Source organism: Mangifera indica, chromosome 5 (assembly GCF_011075055.1).
Source record: "Mangifera indica cultivar Alphonso chromosome 5, CATAS_Mindica_2.1, whole genome shotgun sequence".
NCBI classification, from domain to species: domain Eukaryota; kingdom Viridiplantae; phylum Streptophyta; class Magnoliopsida; order Sapindales; family Anacardiaceae; genus Mangifera; species Mangifera indica.
This window is the reverse complement of record NC_058141.1, coordinates 9,127,804-9,146,664: the sequence shown is the minus strand read 5'-3', so window position 1 is coordinate 9,146,664 and position 18,861 is coordinate 9,127,804. Positions and strand designations below refer to the sequence as shown.

General features: G+C 32.4%; 1 protein-coding gene and 1 pseudogene across 1 annotated transcript; both read left to right on the top strand.

Moving 5' to 3' along the window:
- Nucleotides 1-370: 370 nt before the first annotated feature.
- LOC123217443 (lysM domain receptor-like kinase 3) lies at nucleotides 371-3,390 on the top strand. Its single transcript, XM_044638479.1, has 9 exons — nucleotides 371-1,283; nucleotides 1,368-1,580; nucleotides 1,744-1,883; nucleotides 1,969-2,058; nucleotides 2,166-2,423; nucleotides 2,522-2,622; nucleotides 2,736-2,874; nucleotides 2,943-3,041; nucleotides 3,127-3,390. Exons 1-9 carry the CDS (start codon nucleotides 620-622, stop codon nucleotides 3,289-3,291), a joined length of 1,869 nt encoding a protein of 622 aa, XP_044494414.1. The 5' UTR covers nucleotides 371-619; the 3' UTR covers nucleotides 3,292-3,390.
- A 6,459-nt stretch (nucleotides 3,391-9,849) lies between these two features.
- LOC123217537 lies at nucleotides 9,850-13,997 on the top strand (annotated as a pseudogene).
- The last annotated feature ends 4,864 nt before the right edge of the window (nucleotides 13,998-18,861 follow it).

Here is an 18,861-nt window from a genome sequence, read left to right as displayed (position 1 = left end):
TTATTTTTCAAAGTTGAGGTTGGAGGTGAATTACGAGTTCTCAAATATCAAGAAAAAAATGAGAAAAAATTATATATTTTTTAATATTATTATAAAATGATGATTTTATCTCTAGTTCTAACAGAAAATTTTAATAACAATTGATTCATGGATAAGATTTTAAATTTTTTAAATATTGTGAATATACCTTTAGAAATACATTAAACTTGGTAAAAAATAGTCTTTTGGCCAATTTATAGTTTATATTTTACTTGTAAATTCGACTGCGTTTGGTTAGGATATGACTTTTGGCATATATGATCCGGCGCTGCATCCCATAACAAAAGTTAAATTATAAGAATCGACAAGAGGCCAGTAAAGGTCAAATGTGGCCCTGGTAATTCAAGTGACAAGTATGGCTAGGAAGCCTTGTTAACATCAAGAACTCATGTCGTTGTAACCAAAGCTAAAACAGAGAGGCTACACATTAAAAATGTCAAAAGTAAACTGATCCCTGCTGAGTCTCAAAAATCTAACAAACATGTATTGACAAACAGTTCACAACAATTAATTTTCTAATTCCTCCTTTGCATCTCTTTTCTTTCTTCCCTTCTTATGGAAATTCTCCCTGACATAAACCATGGCTTTTGATCAGCATCTTCACCGTCTTTTCATCCTTCCTTTAGTGGCAACTCTTCTTGCTAGAGTTTCAGGCTCCCATATCACTACAGGAACTTCTGATTCTGATATGCACTCTTTTCCTTGCTCTGATAAAATCCACACATGTAGTGCCTCATTGTATCACATCAATAACAGTATCCCACAAGAAAAAGTTGCCTTGTATTACTCTGCAAATTCATCACAAATGAAACCTATCTCCCATGGCAACGCACAAGATTACCTTATAACAGTGCCTTGTACTTGCAAAACCGTTAATGGCACTACAGGATACTTCTATAATACATCCTACACAGTGGAGCCCAATGACATTTTTGTGGAAGTTTCTGCTGAGGTTTATAGTGGTCAAGCTTGGAGAACTAAAGAGGAAGAGCAGTATTTCATCGCAGGAGATGTGGTTCCCATTTATCTTTTATGTGGGTGTGTGGGCAGTGAGTCTCAAATTGTGGTAACATACACAGTTCAGCCACAAGATACATTAACAAGTATCGCAACTCTTCTTTCTGCCAGAATCAGTGGCATAAAGAGCATGAACACAATGGTGGCTCATAACCCTGATTACATAGAAGTTGGTTGGATTTTGTTTGTGCCCATGGAGCTCAATGGAATTCCACCTCCTAAGAAAGGTGATTGATTATTGCTCAAAACCCAATTTCATCTTTGAATTCATAACACTTAACTTTGTTTGCTTTTCTTATTTTCTGGATCAGGATGGGGACACAAGCGCATAATAGTTGCTGCAATATTATCAACCGTGACATTGCTTGCAGGAATCGCTTGTATATTAATTCTTTTCAGGAGATATAGACGGAGATCCCAACAAAACACAGAGGATGATCCTAAACCTGTATCCAAAACCTCTAGTGGTTTTTCTCATAGAGCATTTTCCTTTCCCAGCCAATATTTAAGAGAAACTTTGGAAGGTCAGTTTCCATAAAACTAACTATCTCAAATTCTATTACATTGTTCTGCCATTAGTTTAGAAATATAAACTCCAATCATAATCCTGATATATGGTAATTGTTATAAGTGGAATTATGAAAAAGGAGAAGGAAATCACTCATTTATAGTGGATTTACTATGCAGATGTGACAGCTTTTGAAACAGAAAGAACAATGATTTTAAGTCTTGAGGAGATTGAAGAGGGAACAAATCACTTTGATGAAACTAAGATAATTGGACAGGGTGGATATGGAAGTGTGTACTATGGGATGTTAGGAGAGAAAGTATGGCCTATCTTTGCTAAATTTCTTTATTTCTAGTAAAACGCATTAATATTATTTCCTAACATCAAGTGCTTTCAACATTCAGGAGGTTGCTATAAAGAAGATGAGATCTAACAAATCCAAAGAGTTCTTTGCAGAGCTCAAGGTCTTAGGCAAAATCCACCATATAAATGTGGTGAGTTATCTTCTCAAAGTCTAAGTTACGGGAGACAAATGATTTAACTTTATAAATAGAAATTTTATTACTGATGACTAATTTACAAATTGAAATGTATGCTCAAGGTGGAGCTTTTAGGGTATGCTAGTGGAGATGATCACCTCTACCTAGTTTATGAGTATGTTCAGAATGGTTCACTCAGTGATCATCTTCATGATCCATTGCTTAAAGGTCATCAACCTCTGTCATGGACAGCAAGAACCCAGATTGCACTTGATGCTGCCAAGGGTATTGAATACATTCATGACCACACAAAAGCTCGGTATGTGCACCATGACATAAAAACCAGCAACATTCTACTTGATGAGAAGCTGAGAGCAAAGGTACAAAAACATAGCAAATATTAAAGATTTTATAATCAAATACTTGTAAACACTTTGTCTCTTTTGATCGAATCCTAACGTAATTAGGATAACACCAGGTTGCGGATTTTGGATTGGTGAAGCTTTTGGAACGAAGCAACAAAGATGATGACCTTATAGCCACAAGATTGGTAGGAACACCAGGCTATCTTCCTCCAGAGTGAGTTTAACATTTCTTGAGTTGTTCTGTTTATACAATCATAACTGCAAGAAGCTACATTAAGCTCATTACTCATATATCTCTGAACTTGTTAATTGTTTTTTTTTCAAAAGATCTGTGAAGGAGCTACAAGTGACCACTAAAACTGATGTCTTTGCATTTGGGGTGGTCCTCGCGGAGCTCATAACAGGTCAACGTGCTCTTATTCGAGATAACCAAGAACCCACCAAGACGAAATCACTAATTACTATTGTAAGTTAACTTTTTACATATTATAAAGGAAAAAAGTACCAAGAAATTTGAAATTTCTGTTTTCTCAGATGAATGAAGTGTTCCAAAGTGGAGAACCGGAGACCTCTTTAGAAAAAGTGGTAGATGGAAATCTTCGAAGCAACTGCCCCATGGATGATGTGTATAAGGCTAGTTCCATTTGTATTTTACCATTCAAAGGTTTATGTTAAGAAACTGTCAGGAGAAGACATGAAATTAATGTTACATTTGCAGATGGCAGAAGTAGCAGAGTGGTGTTTAAGTGAAGATGCAGTTGGTAGACCAGAGATTAGAGACATTATTGTAACACTATCCCAAATTGTCATTTCCTCAACAGGGTGGGAAACATCTTTAGGAGGGAATAGCCAAGTTTTCAGCGGCATATTCAACGGAAGATAATCTTTTCTTGTTTGAATTTTTTTATGACTGATATCAACGAGGTACATTTGCGATATAAATTTTATTTTTAAGCAATATTATATATATGCATTTTGAATATACAAATGATTATATAATTATATATATATCATCATGTAATTAGATGTCAGTTTATTTTTAATTCAAAATCATTCAATTATATGATAACGTATATCAAATATGTATTTATTTATATACTCAAAATGAACACATATAATTTTATTGTTTATGAATTACCCAAGTAATTGTTGATACAATTTTTTATCATCAACTAAAAGAACACAATTATGAACGGGATATTGATTAAAATAAACTTTTTTTTTCTTGTATACATATATAACCTTTTTTTTCTCTATTATACATATATAACTTAACACATAAAATATTTAAAATACCCTTAGATTTTGTACTCCCCCAAGTCAAAACTCACCCAATCAAGTATAAATTCATTTAATCAAAATATCAAATTTACTCATTCACTCAACTACGACTAAAATATGAGATGAAATAAGATAAAAATGTGAACATTATTGATGACTTTGATAGTGGGAAGGTTGGCTGGTGGTTCGCCGATTGGTTAAGTATCTAATCAACCAATTTATTTTTAAAAAATTGATTGGTCGGTCTATCCAACCAATTATTCGATCAACTCTAAATCTTATAATTTTCTTCATTTAAAGGTAAAATCAATTTAAAAAATAATTATATTTATATAATAAAAAAATAATTTTATATATATATAAAAAGATAAAAGAAGGGAGAAGGATTATTTCCCACCCAACTTTTGATGCTTTTTTAAAATGTCACGTATGGTAGATGGAAAACCTTTATTCCCACCCATGAGCCATTAACGTTACAAGAATCCATTTGAGTGAAGGGGCATTTTAGTAATCTCAAGTGTTATGTCGGTTTTATAAAAGCGAGAGAATAAAAAATTGTTTATTAAACAATTTTTCGTAAAAATTAAATGCGGCCGACTTTTCTGTCACACGCTATCCACCAATGCTTGACGCGTGGCGAAGCTTACGGTGGAAGGAAGTTTTATTGGCGAGTTGAAGCGAAATAATCGGCGATATGTTTTTGATGGATGGTATGGCGAAAGGAAATGAGGACAAGTAGAAGGAAAAAGAAAATGGCGCCGATTTTAAAACAATGAGGTGGCACATTTTGGCACACTCATATGCAGCGCCTGTAGAGAAATAAATGCGTAATGATTTTTCAAAATTAACGGCTATGGGGAATTTCAAAATCGATAAGCCAATCAAATATGGACATATGTTGAGGCGTTTTTGTCATTTAACGGGGTTTTGAATAAATATCGACGGAAAAAAGAATTTTTTATTATATTGAAAGCGAATGAAAAAACTTTGCGTGACTTGGTAATTTGAAATGCCATTTTGAACGAGCGAAAGAGAACGAAGGGTTTCATTTCGTTCTCAAACAATTGCATTGTCGTCTGTTAATTCTCTAAAGTTTGAGGGTCCTGTGAGTTCCAAAAACCGATAACGGCCAATAGCGACTGCAAAATGGTGACAACGACAGTAACAACAACGTCTTCAAGAGTGAACGAAGTACTGTTTCAACCAACGACAACGTGAAGGGTTTTCTACTACTGCCTTTGAACTTACGACAACGATAATGGTTTTTTGTGTTGTTTGAAGCAGCAACGACGACTAAGAGTACACCAACCAAGGGCTGTAGAAGTTCTTTGGCCTTGAGGTTTGATTTGTCTATGTCTCGTTGTTTCGTGCACAATGTTTCAACATTATATCGTTTATGATGGTCTGCTATATTGGTAAAAAGATTAAATGTGTTGGTATTTGTTTATGTTAACGGTTGGTTTTATGATTTTTCTACTATGTTGGTTTAGGGTTAATGTTATGGTGATGTATTTTACGTATATAGTAGGTCTAACAAATTTACGTGTGGGTTTTGCATGCTTCCCTAACAAATTTATGTGTGAGTTTTGCATGCTTCATCAAAGACTTGAAAAAATGTATAACCAATAAAGATGAAATAGTAGAGTTGTATGTGGAGGAGAAAATAAAAATTCAAATAAAAAAGCCTAATGGAGTGGGAAGATATATTATAGACTATGATAAAGATATGTGTCATATGTTTGAAGAGTATATTAGGGCTGGGCTAAAAGATATTGACATGTTTGTAGAATTCCTTCCAATTGTGACAGTTGGAAATATGCCCCCTTTGCCACTTGAACAGTAGCCTGCGAAAGCCTCACAGTAGCTACTTTAATCTTTACAGCAGGTACCCCATCCCTTACAACAACCTGTAATACCCTCATAATAGCCTGTAAAATCCTTACAACAGCCACCCAACCCTCACAGCAACCTGCAGAAGCCTCACACAGCCACCCCAACCCTCACAACAACTTTCACAACAGCCTACAAAACCCTCACAGTAGCCACCCTAACCTTCACAGCAGCCTACCCAACTACCAAAACCCTCATACCAACTTGCACATTCCTCACAATACCCTTCCCAACCCTCACAACAGCCTCCCCATCCCTCACTACACCTTGGACAGCCGTCAGAACAGTCTCCCTAACAACCATCTAATTGGAGTAATGAATTTGATGAGTATGAAGGAGAAATCTCTAATATTGAATGTAGTGATGATGACTATCATTGGAGCGATGCCTCTTATGAAGATACACAGTTTAATGATGTTAATGATGATGTGAAAAATATAAATGAAGATACACCTGTAGTAGTTGTAGATAATACTAATGAAGAGACAACTAAAGGTGTGAACAATGAGACAATTGAGGGTCTATCTAATGGTGAAAAAGACAGTGGAGATGAAAATTCTAATTCATCGAGTTCTACATGTAATCACGTTACAAGGTTGTCTAGGTTTATGAAGGGAAAAACATTCACATATGGTGTAAATAGGAAAGTTAATTTTGAGGTGGGACAAATTTTTGAAAGTGTTGATTATTTAGGGAGATATTAAGTGATTACACAGTTTAGAGGGGCTTCGAATTGAGAAAGATATATAATGAAAGGAAGAGAATCAAATTAGTTTGTGCAACAGAGGGTTGTCCATACCATCTTTATGCAGCCATGATGGTCGATTAGCAGTCTTTCCAAATAAGAATATACGAGCACACACACACTTGTTTGAGGGTTCAGAACAACTAAACAACTATTGCTTCTTGGGTAGCAAAAAAAATAGGATGTTTTATTCGGTCACAAAGAAATTCAACCATTAAGCCTTTAGTTGACTAACTGGAAAATGATCATTTTTTGAAGATTAGTAGTAAAAAACTTTATAGGGCTAAGAAAATTGTAACTGGGATGATAGTAAAGGAGCACTCTGACTCATTCAATTAGTTGTTTGGGTATTGTAACATTTTGTTGGTTAGTAATCCCAGCTCAAGGGTTGTTTTGAAAGTCATTAGAGAAGAAATCCCATCAACTCCAAGATTTCATAGGTTTTTTGTGAGCTTTTCAACACAAAAAAAGAGATTTATCTAGGGATGTCGTCATTTTGTAGGAGTAGATAGTTGCCATCTGAAGGGTCATTTTGAGGGAGTTCTTCTGTCTGTAGTTGCACTGGATGCCAATAGTGGGATATTCTCATTGGCTATTTGTGTGCGTGAGGTTGAGAATAGTGACACATGAGTGTATTTCATCAATTTACTACATGATTTTTTGGGGGATGTTGAGCCTATCACTTTCATGAGTGATAGGCAGAAAGGGTTAATAAATGCTTTAGAAACGCAGTGGTCGAGCGCCAAAAGCAAATTCTGTTCAAGGCATGTTTATGCAAACTTTAGGAAATTTTTTCTCGGGATGCACATGAGAAACCTTTTTTGGACTGTTTGTAAAACATCCAATAAGGTTGATTTCTAGGATGCATTAACAAAAGTACGGGAGGTTGATTAGACAACACATAAATGGATCATTAAAAATGAACCTGAGCAGTGGTCTAGGTTTGGATTTGATATAAATGCCAAATCCGATCATATCACTAACAATATGAGTGAATCTTTCAACAGCTGGCTTGGAGAAGATAGGGAGATGCCAATTTTGAGTTTGTTGGAACTTTATCGAAGGAGAATAATGACAAGAATTCAAGGTAGGTTCAAGGCAGCCAAAGAGTGGGTTACCCCACTACCACCGTTGTTGTTAGCCAAGTTGAATAAGAATATTGAATCTACTAAAAATGTGAGGATTCCCCATGTTGGTCTGATGGAGTTCAAAGTCATTGATATGTCTATTTTGCCAAGTAGAACATACACATTGGATCTTCAAAAGAGAAGCTGTGATTGTGGCATATGACAGATTTTTGGTGTCTCATGTCAGCATACAATGTGCTCATTTGAATTATTTGTTGATGAGAAACTCAGAATTTCAGCATATATGATAACATATTGTGAAACAATTCATCCAGTTCCAGATAAAAGGAATTAGCCTGCCACCTCTAAAAGCAAGTTACTCTCACCCCATAGACATCCAACATGTGGCAGGCCAAAAAGAGCAAGAAGGAGAGACCCTGATGAAGGACCAAAGAGAAAACAAATATTCACTATCAAATATAGTCTATGCAAGGAAATTGGTCACAACAAGAGGTCATGTAAAAATAATCCTGCTGGTGCAAATAGAAGAAATCAAAAGTAATTATTATACATTATTTTTCATTATTCTATCATACCCTCTGGTTTATTCTTCCTTAACTAATTCTTCAATTTTTTGTTTTGTTAACAAAGAAAGACAATACCAAGTATGACAACTCACTCAGCACGAGCACAATTTGCACAAACTTCTTCCAACCAACCTTCATAATATGATATTAATGATCCATGTATTTATGCAGTGAAATACATTTTCGTAGTCAATTTATTTTTTTTATTTTTCTTTCTGTTAGCTAGGTTGATAAATGTTGAACCAAGAAGATTTAACTAATGTAAATTTTGTTTCCAGGGGTCTAATTCAAGTAACTGCATCAAACTTATTCTTTGCAGCCTTCATGAAGAGTTCACTGCATTGGTTTTTTTGGCAGAACTCTAAAAAATGCTAAGAGAATTTTTTTTTTTATATGCAACGCTCATTAAGTAGTTTGTAATATGTAGCGCTCATAAGTAGTTTGTAATATGCAGCACTCATAAGTAATTTTGAAGTAAAATGTTTTTTATTTTTTGATATACTACTGTTGATATTTCATCTGATCGTAATTGCAGTAATGATGTTTTTTTGGTAATGTTGTGTTGATTTAGTGCATTGGTGCTTGCTTTTGTGGTTTATGCAGTAATATGTTAAAAAAATTTTTCTAGAATTCAATTGATAATTGGTTTCTGTTGATAATTGGTAATGTTAACATATGGTTTCTGCACTTAAAGGTTCTAATTTGGTTTTCTGCTTGGTTATTTTGGTTTCTGAAAGTTTATTGTTTTCCAGCTTATAGTTTACAATTTAGTTTTCTGCATTTTCTTTTTGTTTCTGAAGAATTATTGTTTTCCAGCTTATGGTTTCCTTGATTTTCTGCATTTTCTGCATTTTCTTTTAGTTTTTGAAAGTTTATTTGGTTTCTTCTGCATTTTCTTGTTGAAAGTTGATTATTTTTCAGGGTTCTGTTTATCATTTGGTTTCTTCTGCATTTTCCTGTTTTTGGAATTTTTCTGCATTTTCTTTAAGTTTCTGAGAGATTAATATTTTTTCCAGGTTTTTGTTTACAATTTGGTTTATTCATTTTCTTGTTTCTGGATTTTGGTTTCTGCATTTTTAGTTTAGAATTTTAGATTTTAGTTTTTGTATTTTCAGTCTGGAATTTGAAATGCAGAAAAACATCAGTCTCTAACGTAATTGAAATGCAAAATGCACAATTTGGTTTGTTCATTTTCTTGTTTTTGGATTTTGGTTTCTGCATTTTCAGTCTAGAATTTTGGATTTTGGTTTTTACATTTTCAGTCTGGAATTTAAAATGCAAAAAAACATCAATATGAAATTCCATTAAAATGAGCTTATGAATTGAATAAAAAGTAATTGAAGTCTTGAAGGCATAAAAACATCAGTCTCTAACATCAATTGGTAATTTCCATTCTACGGGGTAAATTGGTAATTTCAATCAAACCCCAACATCAATTTTTGGGACGAATTTTGTAGATTAAATTGAAGGGTATTCTTGTTATTTCATCTAATAAGGGTAAAATGGATATTTTAACTCTATCCAAACAAATATTATCCATATTAACGACTCATGGATAGGAATAAGGGTTTTTCATCTGTCGTAGGTAGTATTTTAAGAAAGCATCAAAAATTGGGTGGGAAATAGTCCTTCTCCTGATAAAATAAATGGCTATTTCCATCACTATCATACTATGAAGGCTATAATAATGTACATCAAACCATAGGTGGAAATAAGCCCTTGTGGCCATCTTTTAAAAATTGAGAGTTGCCCTTGTAGCTCATAGTTAACCAAGTTAAGTTTTGACCCATATAAAACGGCTGCGTTTAAGGAAGACTTCAGCAGTTCGCGAGGAGCGGTGCCATTGAAACATGGATGGATCCACTTCCAGTATAGTACGCTTTAAGGGGTCACTCAAAATTACAGACATCAACAACAATGATTTAACAAGAAAAATCTGCAATTAATTAGTTAATATTTGATAAATTTTCATTTTTCATTTAGATTTCATGACTCCTCCAGGACATTATACAACACTTGTGTATCTGATTAACGTGTAGGAACCTTTGAAAAAAACGTATATGGCAGGTGCACTCTCGGCACTGTTTCTTCTAGACATTAAGGGACAGGTTCTGGTGTGGCGCGACTACCGTGGAGATGTCTCTGCTATTCAAGCCGAGCGCTTCTTCACCAAGCTCATCGAGAAAGAGGTTATCTCATTTATTATTTATTTTATAAATTTTGTTTGCTCATTGGTGGGACTCGCTTCGCTATATGTTTAAAATTTGGTTCGTTTACTTGGTTTAGCTATTTAAGCTTAGAAGCTGTAAAGTGTATTGATTGTTGTCTGTTTCTGGTGATTTGTTGTGATTTAGGGAGATGCGCAATCGCAAGATCCGGTTGTGTATGATAATGGAGTTTCATACTTGTTTATACAGCATTCCAATGTTTATCTTTTGACTGCGTCGCGGCAGAACTGCAATGCCGCCAGCCTTCTTTTCTTTTTACACCGTGTCGTACATGTAAGCATTGCTGCTATTTGCTTTTAATTATCACATATGTTTTGGTTTTAATGAATTGAAGTGTGTGATTCTGGTATTCTTTCTACACTCAGGTTTTTAAGCACTATTTTGAAGAGTTAGAGGAGGAATCAATTAGAGATAACTTTGTGGTGGTGGTGCGTTAATGTTTTTATTTTATAATGTTAATTTACTCCTGCATTGAACAGATTGATACGGTAAAGTTGTTCTTTCTGCTTTTGGCAGTATGAGTTGCTTGATGAAATGATGGACTATGGTTATCCTCAATATACTGAAGCAGCCATCTTAAGTGAATATATCAAGACCGATGCATATAGAATGGAAGTTACACAGAGGCCTCCTATGGCTGTCACAAATGCAGTATCTTGGCGGAGTGAAGGGATACAGTACAAGAAGAATGAAGTTAGTGGCTTTTGCTTTTCTTCTTCTTATGTGTTGCTTATAGATACCTGCCATGGAATGATGGAGATCTCTTATTGTTTCTTCAGGTTTTCTTAGATGTTGTGGAGAGTGTTAATATACTTGTCAACAACAATGGACAAATAATTAGATCTGATGTTGTTGGGGCATTGAAGATGAGAACTTATTTGAGGTGTGTAATCCACTGAAATTTGGAACTATTTAGTTATGTGGTTTTGGTTTCTAGTTAGTTCTTACTATTTTTTACTCTTTAATGTTTTTTTTTTGGCTGAATTTTTACTCTTTAATGTTACTCATAGCTAAAACAATATTGTTACACATACAAATTGATATATTAGTGTTGCTTGATTGTCACATTATGAATCTATTTAATTTATCAAGTTTTCATTCTTCCAACATATCATTACCACAAAATTCCGTATGACAATAATGTTTTTCTTATGCATTACTGCTCCAATTCCTAGTTTTCTCACCAATTTTTCTCCTGAGGATCTACATGCTAGCCAAGTGAACATAAGAAATGTGTTATTTGTATTGAAGTTTAGAATATTTGAGTTAGTTGAAGTTTGTGTATCCCTTGTGTTGTCCAACTCTGAGTTTTCAATGCTGTGATTCATCAGTAAAAGTGGCTGTTTGACACTGATATAAATTTGACTATGGTGTAAATATTTCTTGAAACACTCTAATTTCTGTTATCATGTAAAGAAATTATGCAAATTGAAAGGGTTTATGTTATGATGAGAATTGTAGCTATTTACACCTACCATATTTTACTCGAACTTGGCCTAGTTGGTAATCCAGTTGAATTTTATTTTTATTGGTTCAAATATAAAGATGAACCCTGGAAGGTAAACGAAAAAGGAATCTCAATTCAACTTCACAGATTCCTATCTTTACTTGTGTGTTGACTGTGATTGCGCTTTGTATCCATGTCCACACTATCCTATAGAATGGTTGGAAAGTTCAACCAATACAGACTTATCTTAGAAAATGTACTTCCATGTCCAAATTTTCTTTGTTTGAGCTTGTTACTCAGTTTTATCTGTTAGCTGCAGCTGGAGACTAAACCCACTGAATTTTCTTTTCCAGTGGTATGCCTGAGTGTAAGCTTGGCCTAAATGACAGAATATTATTGGAGGCACAAGGTCGAAAAACAAAGGGAAAGGCTATTGATTTAGATGACATCAAATTTCATCAGTATGTAACTTGACACTAGCCTCCTTTTAATTTGGTGTTGGTAATACAACCGTTTGTAAAGTTTATTGTGAATCCTGATTTTTAATGATCTAATAAATGTGCCAACTCCTACTTTTTGTCTAGGTGTGTGCGCTTGGCTCGATTTGAAAGTGATAGGATCATCTCCTTCATACCACCTGATGGATCATTTGATCTCATGACATATCGACTGAATACTAAGGTTCAATCTGTGATTTATAATTTTTTTTTTTTTTTTTTGCCCCTTCCGGAATTGCATATTAAATGGAATTTTATAATTTTCTTATTTGATCAGGTGAAGCCTCTGATTTGGGTGGAAGCTCGTGTTGAGAAGCATTCTAGAAGTCACGTTGAGGTCCTGGTAAAAGCTAGGAGTCAGTTCAAGGAGCGAAGGTACTTAGGTTATGCCATTGTTTCTGTTGTCAGCTTTGTTGCTTCAAGTTCTGAAGAGGCTGTTGTTCTAATTTCTTAAATACTGATGAAAAAAATCATTGAATGACACAGTACAGCAACAAATGTTAAGATTGAGTTGCCTGTGTCAGCTGATGCTTCCAATCCAAGTGTTTGGACTTCAATGGATCTGCATCATATGCACCTGAAACTGATGCACTGGTCTGGAAAATTATATCTTTTCCTGGTGGCAAGGTATGAGCTAACTTTGAATTTTTATTGTTTTGCCCTAAAATATGAAGAAACTTTTATGTAGTTCTTTATATAATTGCACCTCAGTCATGGTTTTGATACTGTTCACAACCAAAATTACTTAGGAATACACGTTGAGGGCTGAGTTCACCCTTCCCAGCATAACTGATGAAGAATCAACTCCTAAAAGAAAAGCTCCTATACGTGTGAATTTTGAAATACCATATTTTACTGTTTCAGGAATTCAGGTACGCCTTCATAAAAATTATAGCTTGCTGTTCTTATTCTTTTGGCCAATTTATGCTTATTCCTTTGGGTGAACGCCATAATTTTCATCTACCATCTATTTACTTATCTCACCTCAAGCATATACTAGTCCTTAGATCAATGTGAGAAAACTAAATTGGATTTGATTACTTGCAATATGGATACTATTTAAGTTCTAAAAGAGAGAACAATGTTTTCTGACATAAATGCAAGAAGACATTTGACACATCCATGCCTTCTAACTATAGCACATAGCCCTTCTTTTTTTTTCTTTGTCATATTTTATGCAAAAAAATGCTCTGTCCTTTCTCTCCAAAAGTAATCTGTTAAATGAAATTTCCTTTTCCCAAAATTGGTCCTCAAGTTAAATGACCTCTGCTCCACTGGAGACTGAATGGTCTCATACTAAATTGTGTTATACATGGTATTATCACACCAGTTAGAGCTTTCTAGTAAATCAGATTGTTACTGTAAAATGATATTATATGGTTGGTCAAATCATTCTTGACAGAACCAACAATAACAGAGTTGAGACTGTAGTGATCTTTCTACGTACATGTTGGAATTTTGTAGGTTCGATACCTGAAGATATTTGAGAAAAGTGGTTACCATGCTCTCCCATGGGTAAGATACATAACAATGGCTGGTGAGTATGAACTGAGACTTATCTGAAGGATGCATATGTAAGTTGACACTTCCCCTTCTCCCAAGTTTTTTCATGGGTCTGATTCATTAATTACATGTTAAAAACTGATGAATGCACAAGGAGCATCATGAGAACACTTTTGCCTTCAAGACTGACCAATAATTCAACAAGAAATTTTATTTCCTCGTTTCCATTATAGAATCCAGGAAACCTGTTAGAAATTCTTTCATCATATAGGTTAGTAAGAATTGCTTTGTACATCGAGCTTTTTCGTTATTATTAATCAATAATTGATTTGTGCCTTTGATTTCGCGATGCCTGCCTTTGTTTCAATAAGCCAACCGTCTGCCCCTCCATCCTATTCTGTCCCTGCATTTTCGTTGAAGGGCACTCTCTTTGGATATGATTTTCATTTCTGCAAGGAAAATATCTAATTATGTGAAGAGAAAGAGATTATCCTGGGATTTTTTTATAAAAAACAAATGAGCAATACTATGTGTACCCACTTTAGGTACACAATTGTATATATACTTATATGTGTCATTACATGATTGATTGTTACTTTATTTTTAATTCAAAATTATCCAATCATGTGATAACACATATAAGTATCTATATATTTGTGTACCCAAAGTGGATATACATAGTTTTATTGAAAACAAATACAGTTTTGAGACATGTTGAAAAGTTGTTGATGAGGCACAAGAAACGTGCAATAAGTAAAGGGAAAATTGACGATAGATGCACATAAATTACTCAAAAGTTGCAATTTTAAACCTCTTTCTCCATACCAAGTGTTTCTTTTTTTTTTTTTTTTCTTCTCTCTATTTTCTACATTGATATTTTATATTCATTTCTTTTATGGTTCTCTTGTTTCGTTTTTGACATGTGGTTTGTGAGGTGTTTTTCGACCTTTTCTCCCCCCTTAGGATAGAATTTAAGTTGGATACGTAAGTTCTTTTGAAAAAAATTAGATGATACAAGAATTCCGAACTCCATCTAATCAGATATGATGAGGCTTTGGTCCACTTGACGGTACAACTAAGACACAAATGCCCAGTATTTGGCAATTGGAAGCAATCGGTCATTTATCTTTTAAGTCGGAAAACTGATAATGTATTTTCCTATGAACAAAGAGTTATTGATCAATCGAAGTAAGCATTTAACTCGTGGATTCTTTATATGGAGCATCCAAGTGATGGGGAATCAATCTATTTTGGGGCCTAATTGTCTTTGAACTCAAATGCGTTCTAAATACACTCTAGAGATCCCATGGCACAATTCTAGAATTTCCATTCAAAATCTAGGCCTCCAATGGACCCAAAAATTTAAAATTTCCGTTTGTGTAATACGAATATGATTGGATTCAAAATGAGTTTGTTTAAGTTCGAAACAAACTTAGTTCAAACGAATATGAACATGAATCCAAGTATGAGTTAAAAAGTAAAACTGGAAACAAATTCAAGCCCAAACTTGAACTAGAGTTATGTTCGGTTTACGAGTTAAGCATGACTCGCTTGAACTTTAAAAAAACAATATTGCTTCTAGCCTTACTTAAATATGGAATTGAATTTAAATCGAGTTTATTTAAATTCAAAACGAGTTTAACTTGAATAAATTCGAACATAAGTTTGAGATAATGAATATAAACCTATTTATGAATATATGATTGAATGAGTTTAGTAAACCCAACCTAAATCTGAATTGAACCTAATCTAAAACAAGTTTAAAATAAATCTGATCAGATTTGGACTGAGTTAGGTCATTTCCAGCCCTAGGTACGAATATGAAGAGAATTGCCCACCCTGTTACACACGTAAGAAAGAGACAGAGGTAAAGAGAATATTCTTCAAGGTGACTTTGGTGCCCAATAGGTCCACAAGCGCCAAAAGTGTATGTCCATTACCTGTATTTATCTTACGTGGCGTTACATTGGTGGCCCTCCTCGTGGCAAAACGTGGTTTGCAATGAATCCATTTGATGAGAATCAATTCCTTCCCATTTTATCGGCGCCGTCGCTGTGTAGGATCATGACGTTAGTAGGACCCACATCCACCGAAAGAGTAGGGGGCATTTGAAAGTTGCCTTTGCCATGTATTCGTTTTCTTTTTCTGTTAAAGAGTTTAGGTAATCTTTAATAAAAAAAATTGTTAAAAAATATATTATTTAAAGAAATTATAAAATATTATAATATTAAATAAAAATAGATAAATATAAATAATTATTATATTTGATTAAATATAATATAAATATTATTTTATATAAATATTATAAAAAAAATTATTCTAAAATATTTTTTATATTATTTGTTATAATAATTAAAAATATTAACTAAAAAATTAATAGTTATAAATTATGACTATACTTGATAAAATTTAGTAATAATTGATAGTTATAAATAATTATTTTATTTACTTAGAGTTAATAAAATAATATTATAATATTATTTTATTTAAATTTTTTAATATATAATTATTTTAAGATATTGTTCATATTATTTATTATAATAATTAAAATAATATTACTTTTGTTCTGGAAATTAATAAATAATTATATAATTAAAACAAAAATCAAAATTACATAAGTAATATTTTAAAATCCAAAATGAAAGTAGTACTAGATAAACCAAACAAAATAACAGTAGTAATAAAAGATAAATTATCAAAATAATCTTCTAATATATGAACCAAACACGTGTTTATTTGAGGAAAGTGAAACTCTGGATATATAAGTTAATCTTATAATTATTGTATCAAATAAATCAAATGTTTAATTTTAATATACTAGCAATAAGTTTTTAACTCATACTGTCTTTCTTGTTTGTTTAAGTGTTCTTATTTTTATCACTCAAACTATTGTTTCGACTTTCAAATTTATTATCATTGCATGGTGACTATTTTCAACAACTTAACTTTTACGAAAAAATAATTTTTTATCTACTTATCATCTATTTTTATTAATAAAAAAATTATATAAAAATGACATAAATTATTTTTCTTATTTTTCCTTTCTTATTGTTTTCACAAACCTTGTCTTAAACCGGATCTTTTTTTTTTTTTAAATCTCTTTAAACCTCTGCATAGCATTCTTCAGAAATTATAAATTCAAAGGATTATAAAATAATAAAATAAAATAATTCATTTTATCATTTGGTGGAGAGAGAAGAGGAAGAAAGAGATAAGAAATGAAAGAGATGTCTAATCTAAGTTTTGGTAAATTAACTTTTTAAACTTAAAAAGTGAGACATCGTCATTTTATCAAAATTAAGGTGAAAAATAATTATTTAACGAATTTTTTATTTTTTGTGGCTTAGATTTCTTTTGTGTATGAGAAAAACATATCAATCGTATGATTGGATAATTTTAATCTGACGATGAGATGACAACATAGGCTAACATATAAGAACATTTTAGAAAATCTACCATTTTAAAAATTAACGAAAATAAAAGATTTATTATGTTAATGCATCTTAATTTTAAAATTTGCTTCGATACATAATTAATATTAACTTATTGTTAATGGGAATGCTGAGTCGAGATGGACGAAAAAGCACCAAATGTTTAGGTATATTTAATACACACAACACCACCCATGCCGTTGCTTGAATTGAACCACAAAATGATACATCAGGTATGGTCACCATTCTCCCACTTTGGTGCATCTGATTTCAAATCAGATGGGTGATTGACACGTGTGACCTCACACGGAATTTTGAAAATTCCACAAAACAACAGCCGACTGCCAACCTCATCCTCACTGCTTAGCACAAGTGGGCAGCTGGACCATGCCACCTTCAAACAAAATTCCATAGCCTTCGTGAAAGTATAAATTATTATTTACAGAGAAAGTGAGTCGAGATGAATAATTTATAATTGCTTTTTTAGGGCGGTTTTGAACATAAACAAGTGAGAAAATGTGAGAAAGCGAAGTGCATGATAAGAAGATAAACAAAGGTGAGCACTAGTTTAAAACTTTGGTTTGTAGCATAGAATAGATTTTTTTTTTTAAATATTAACAAGAAATCCTATTTAAATTGAATCCTCTATTTAAAGTTGAATAAATCATATTAAATAAATCAAATTTTAAATTCAGTTATTGACCTTACAATTATAACTAGAGTTAATAATTTTTAATATGATTCGTTAACTTGATATAACATGACAAGAAAAATATCAGATTAGGATTGAGTTTTTTGATACGAAATTTATTTCAAGTCAATCCGATATGACACAAAATTAAATCGGATAATATTAGGACTTGTACGAAAGTAATCTAATGAGATCCAAATCGATTCGAATATTTTGGATAAATATTACTTTAATAGATTTTGTTATAATTAAATTGTAAAAATATTAAAAGACAATATCAATAATAGTTAAAATTTTTATAGATTATATATAGTTTTTTCTTTATATAATTATAATTATTCTTATTATTATTTATTTTTATTTTATTATTAAGTAGTAAAAATTTGATTTAGTTAGTCAGATTGTAAACGTCTTTTAAAGTTCTTACTTTTATAATTATAAGTTGTATCTTTATCGTAAGAATTTCAAATATTTACCAATTGCATATAATTATATCTTTGTATAATTACAATTACTTATATTATTTTTATTTTTATTTAAATATTTTATTTTATTACTAAATATTAAGAATTTAATTTGGTTACCCATAGTATTGATGTGTTTTAAAAGTTTTAGTATATAAATTTTTAACTCACTTGTCAATAACACAAAATGTTATATTATGTGTTTTATTAATAGTATATTAAGGTAATTTAATGAAGAAATTAAAACGATAAAAATACTTTGAAAAGTGAAAATAATATATAATTTCGAGTCAATTTAAGTCCGATCGAGCTAATTCGAATATTAAAAAATTTTAATACAATTATAATTCAAATTAAATTAAAATTAAAATTTTTTAATATAAAATTTAAATTAACATGATTCGAATATAATATTAAAGTGGTCACGAGCTAAGACTTCTTCCCTTGAGGTGGGCCTCGAGCCTAGATCTCTCCCATAAGGATTTCACACCTAGTTAGTTAAACTATTATTTGAGAGCGAACCGAAAAAGATGTTTCAGACCATAATATTTTGTTTGATATTAAATAAAATGTAAAATTATTTCCATTTATGGAGACAGTCAATCCTTGTAATCGAGACTTG

What these genes read in the sequence shown, in the direction of transcription:
- LOC123217443 (XM_044638479.1), top strand. Translation starts at nt 620, where the DNA reads ATGGCTTTTGATCAGCATCTTCACCGTCTTTTCATCCTTCCTTTAGTG. An exon ending in AAATCCACCATATAAATGTG is followed by an intron (nt 2,059 to 2,165) that starts GTGAGTTATCTT and finishes TGTATGCTCAAG; the next exon opens with GTGGAGCTTTTAGGGTATGC. An exon ending in CGAAATCACTAATTACTATT is followed by an intron (nt 2,875 to 2,942) that starts GTAAGTTAACTT and finishes CTGTTTTCTCAG; the next exon opens with ATGAATGAAGTGTTCCAAAG.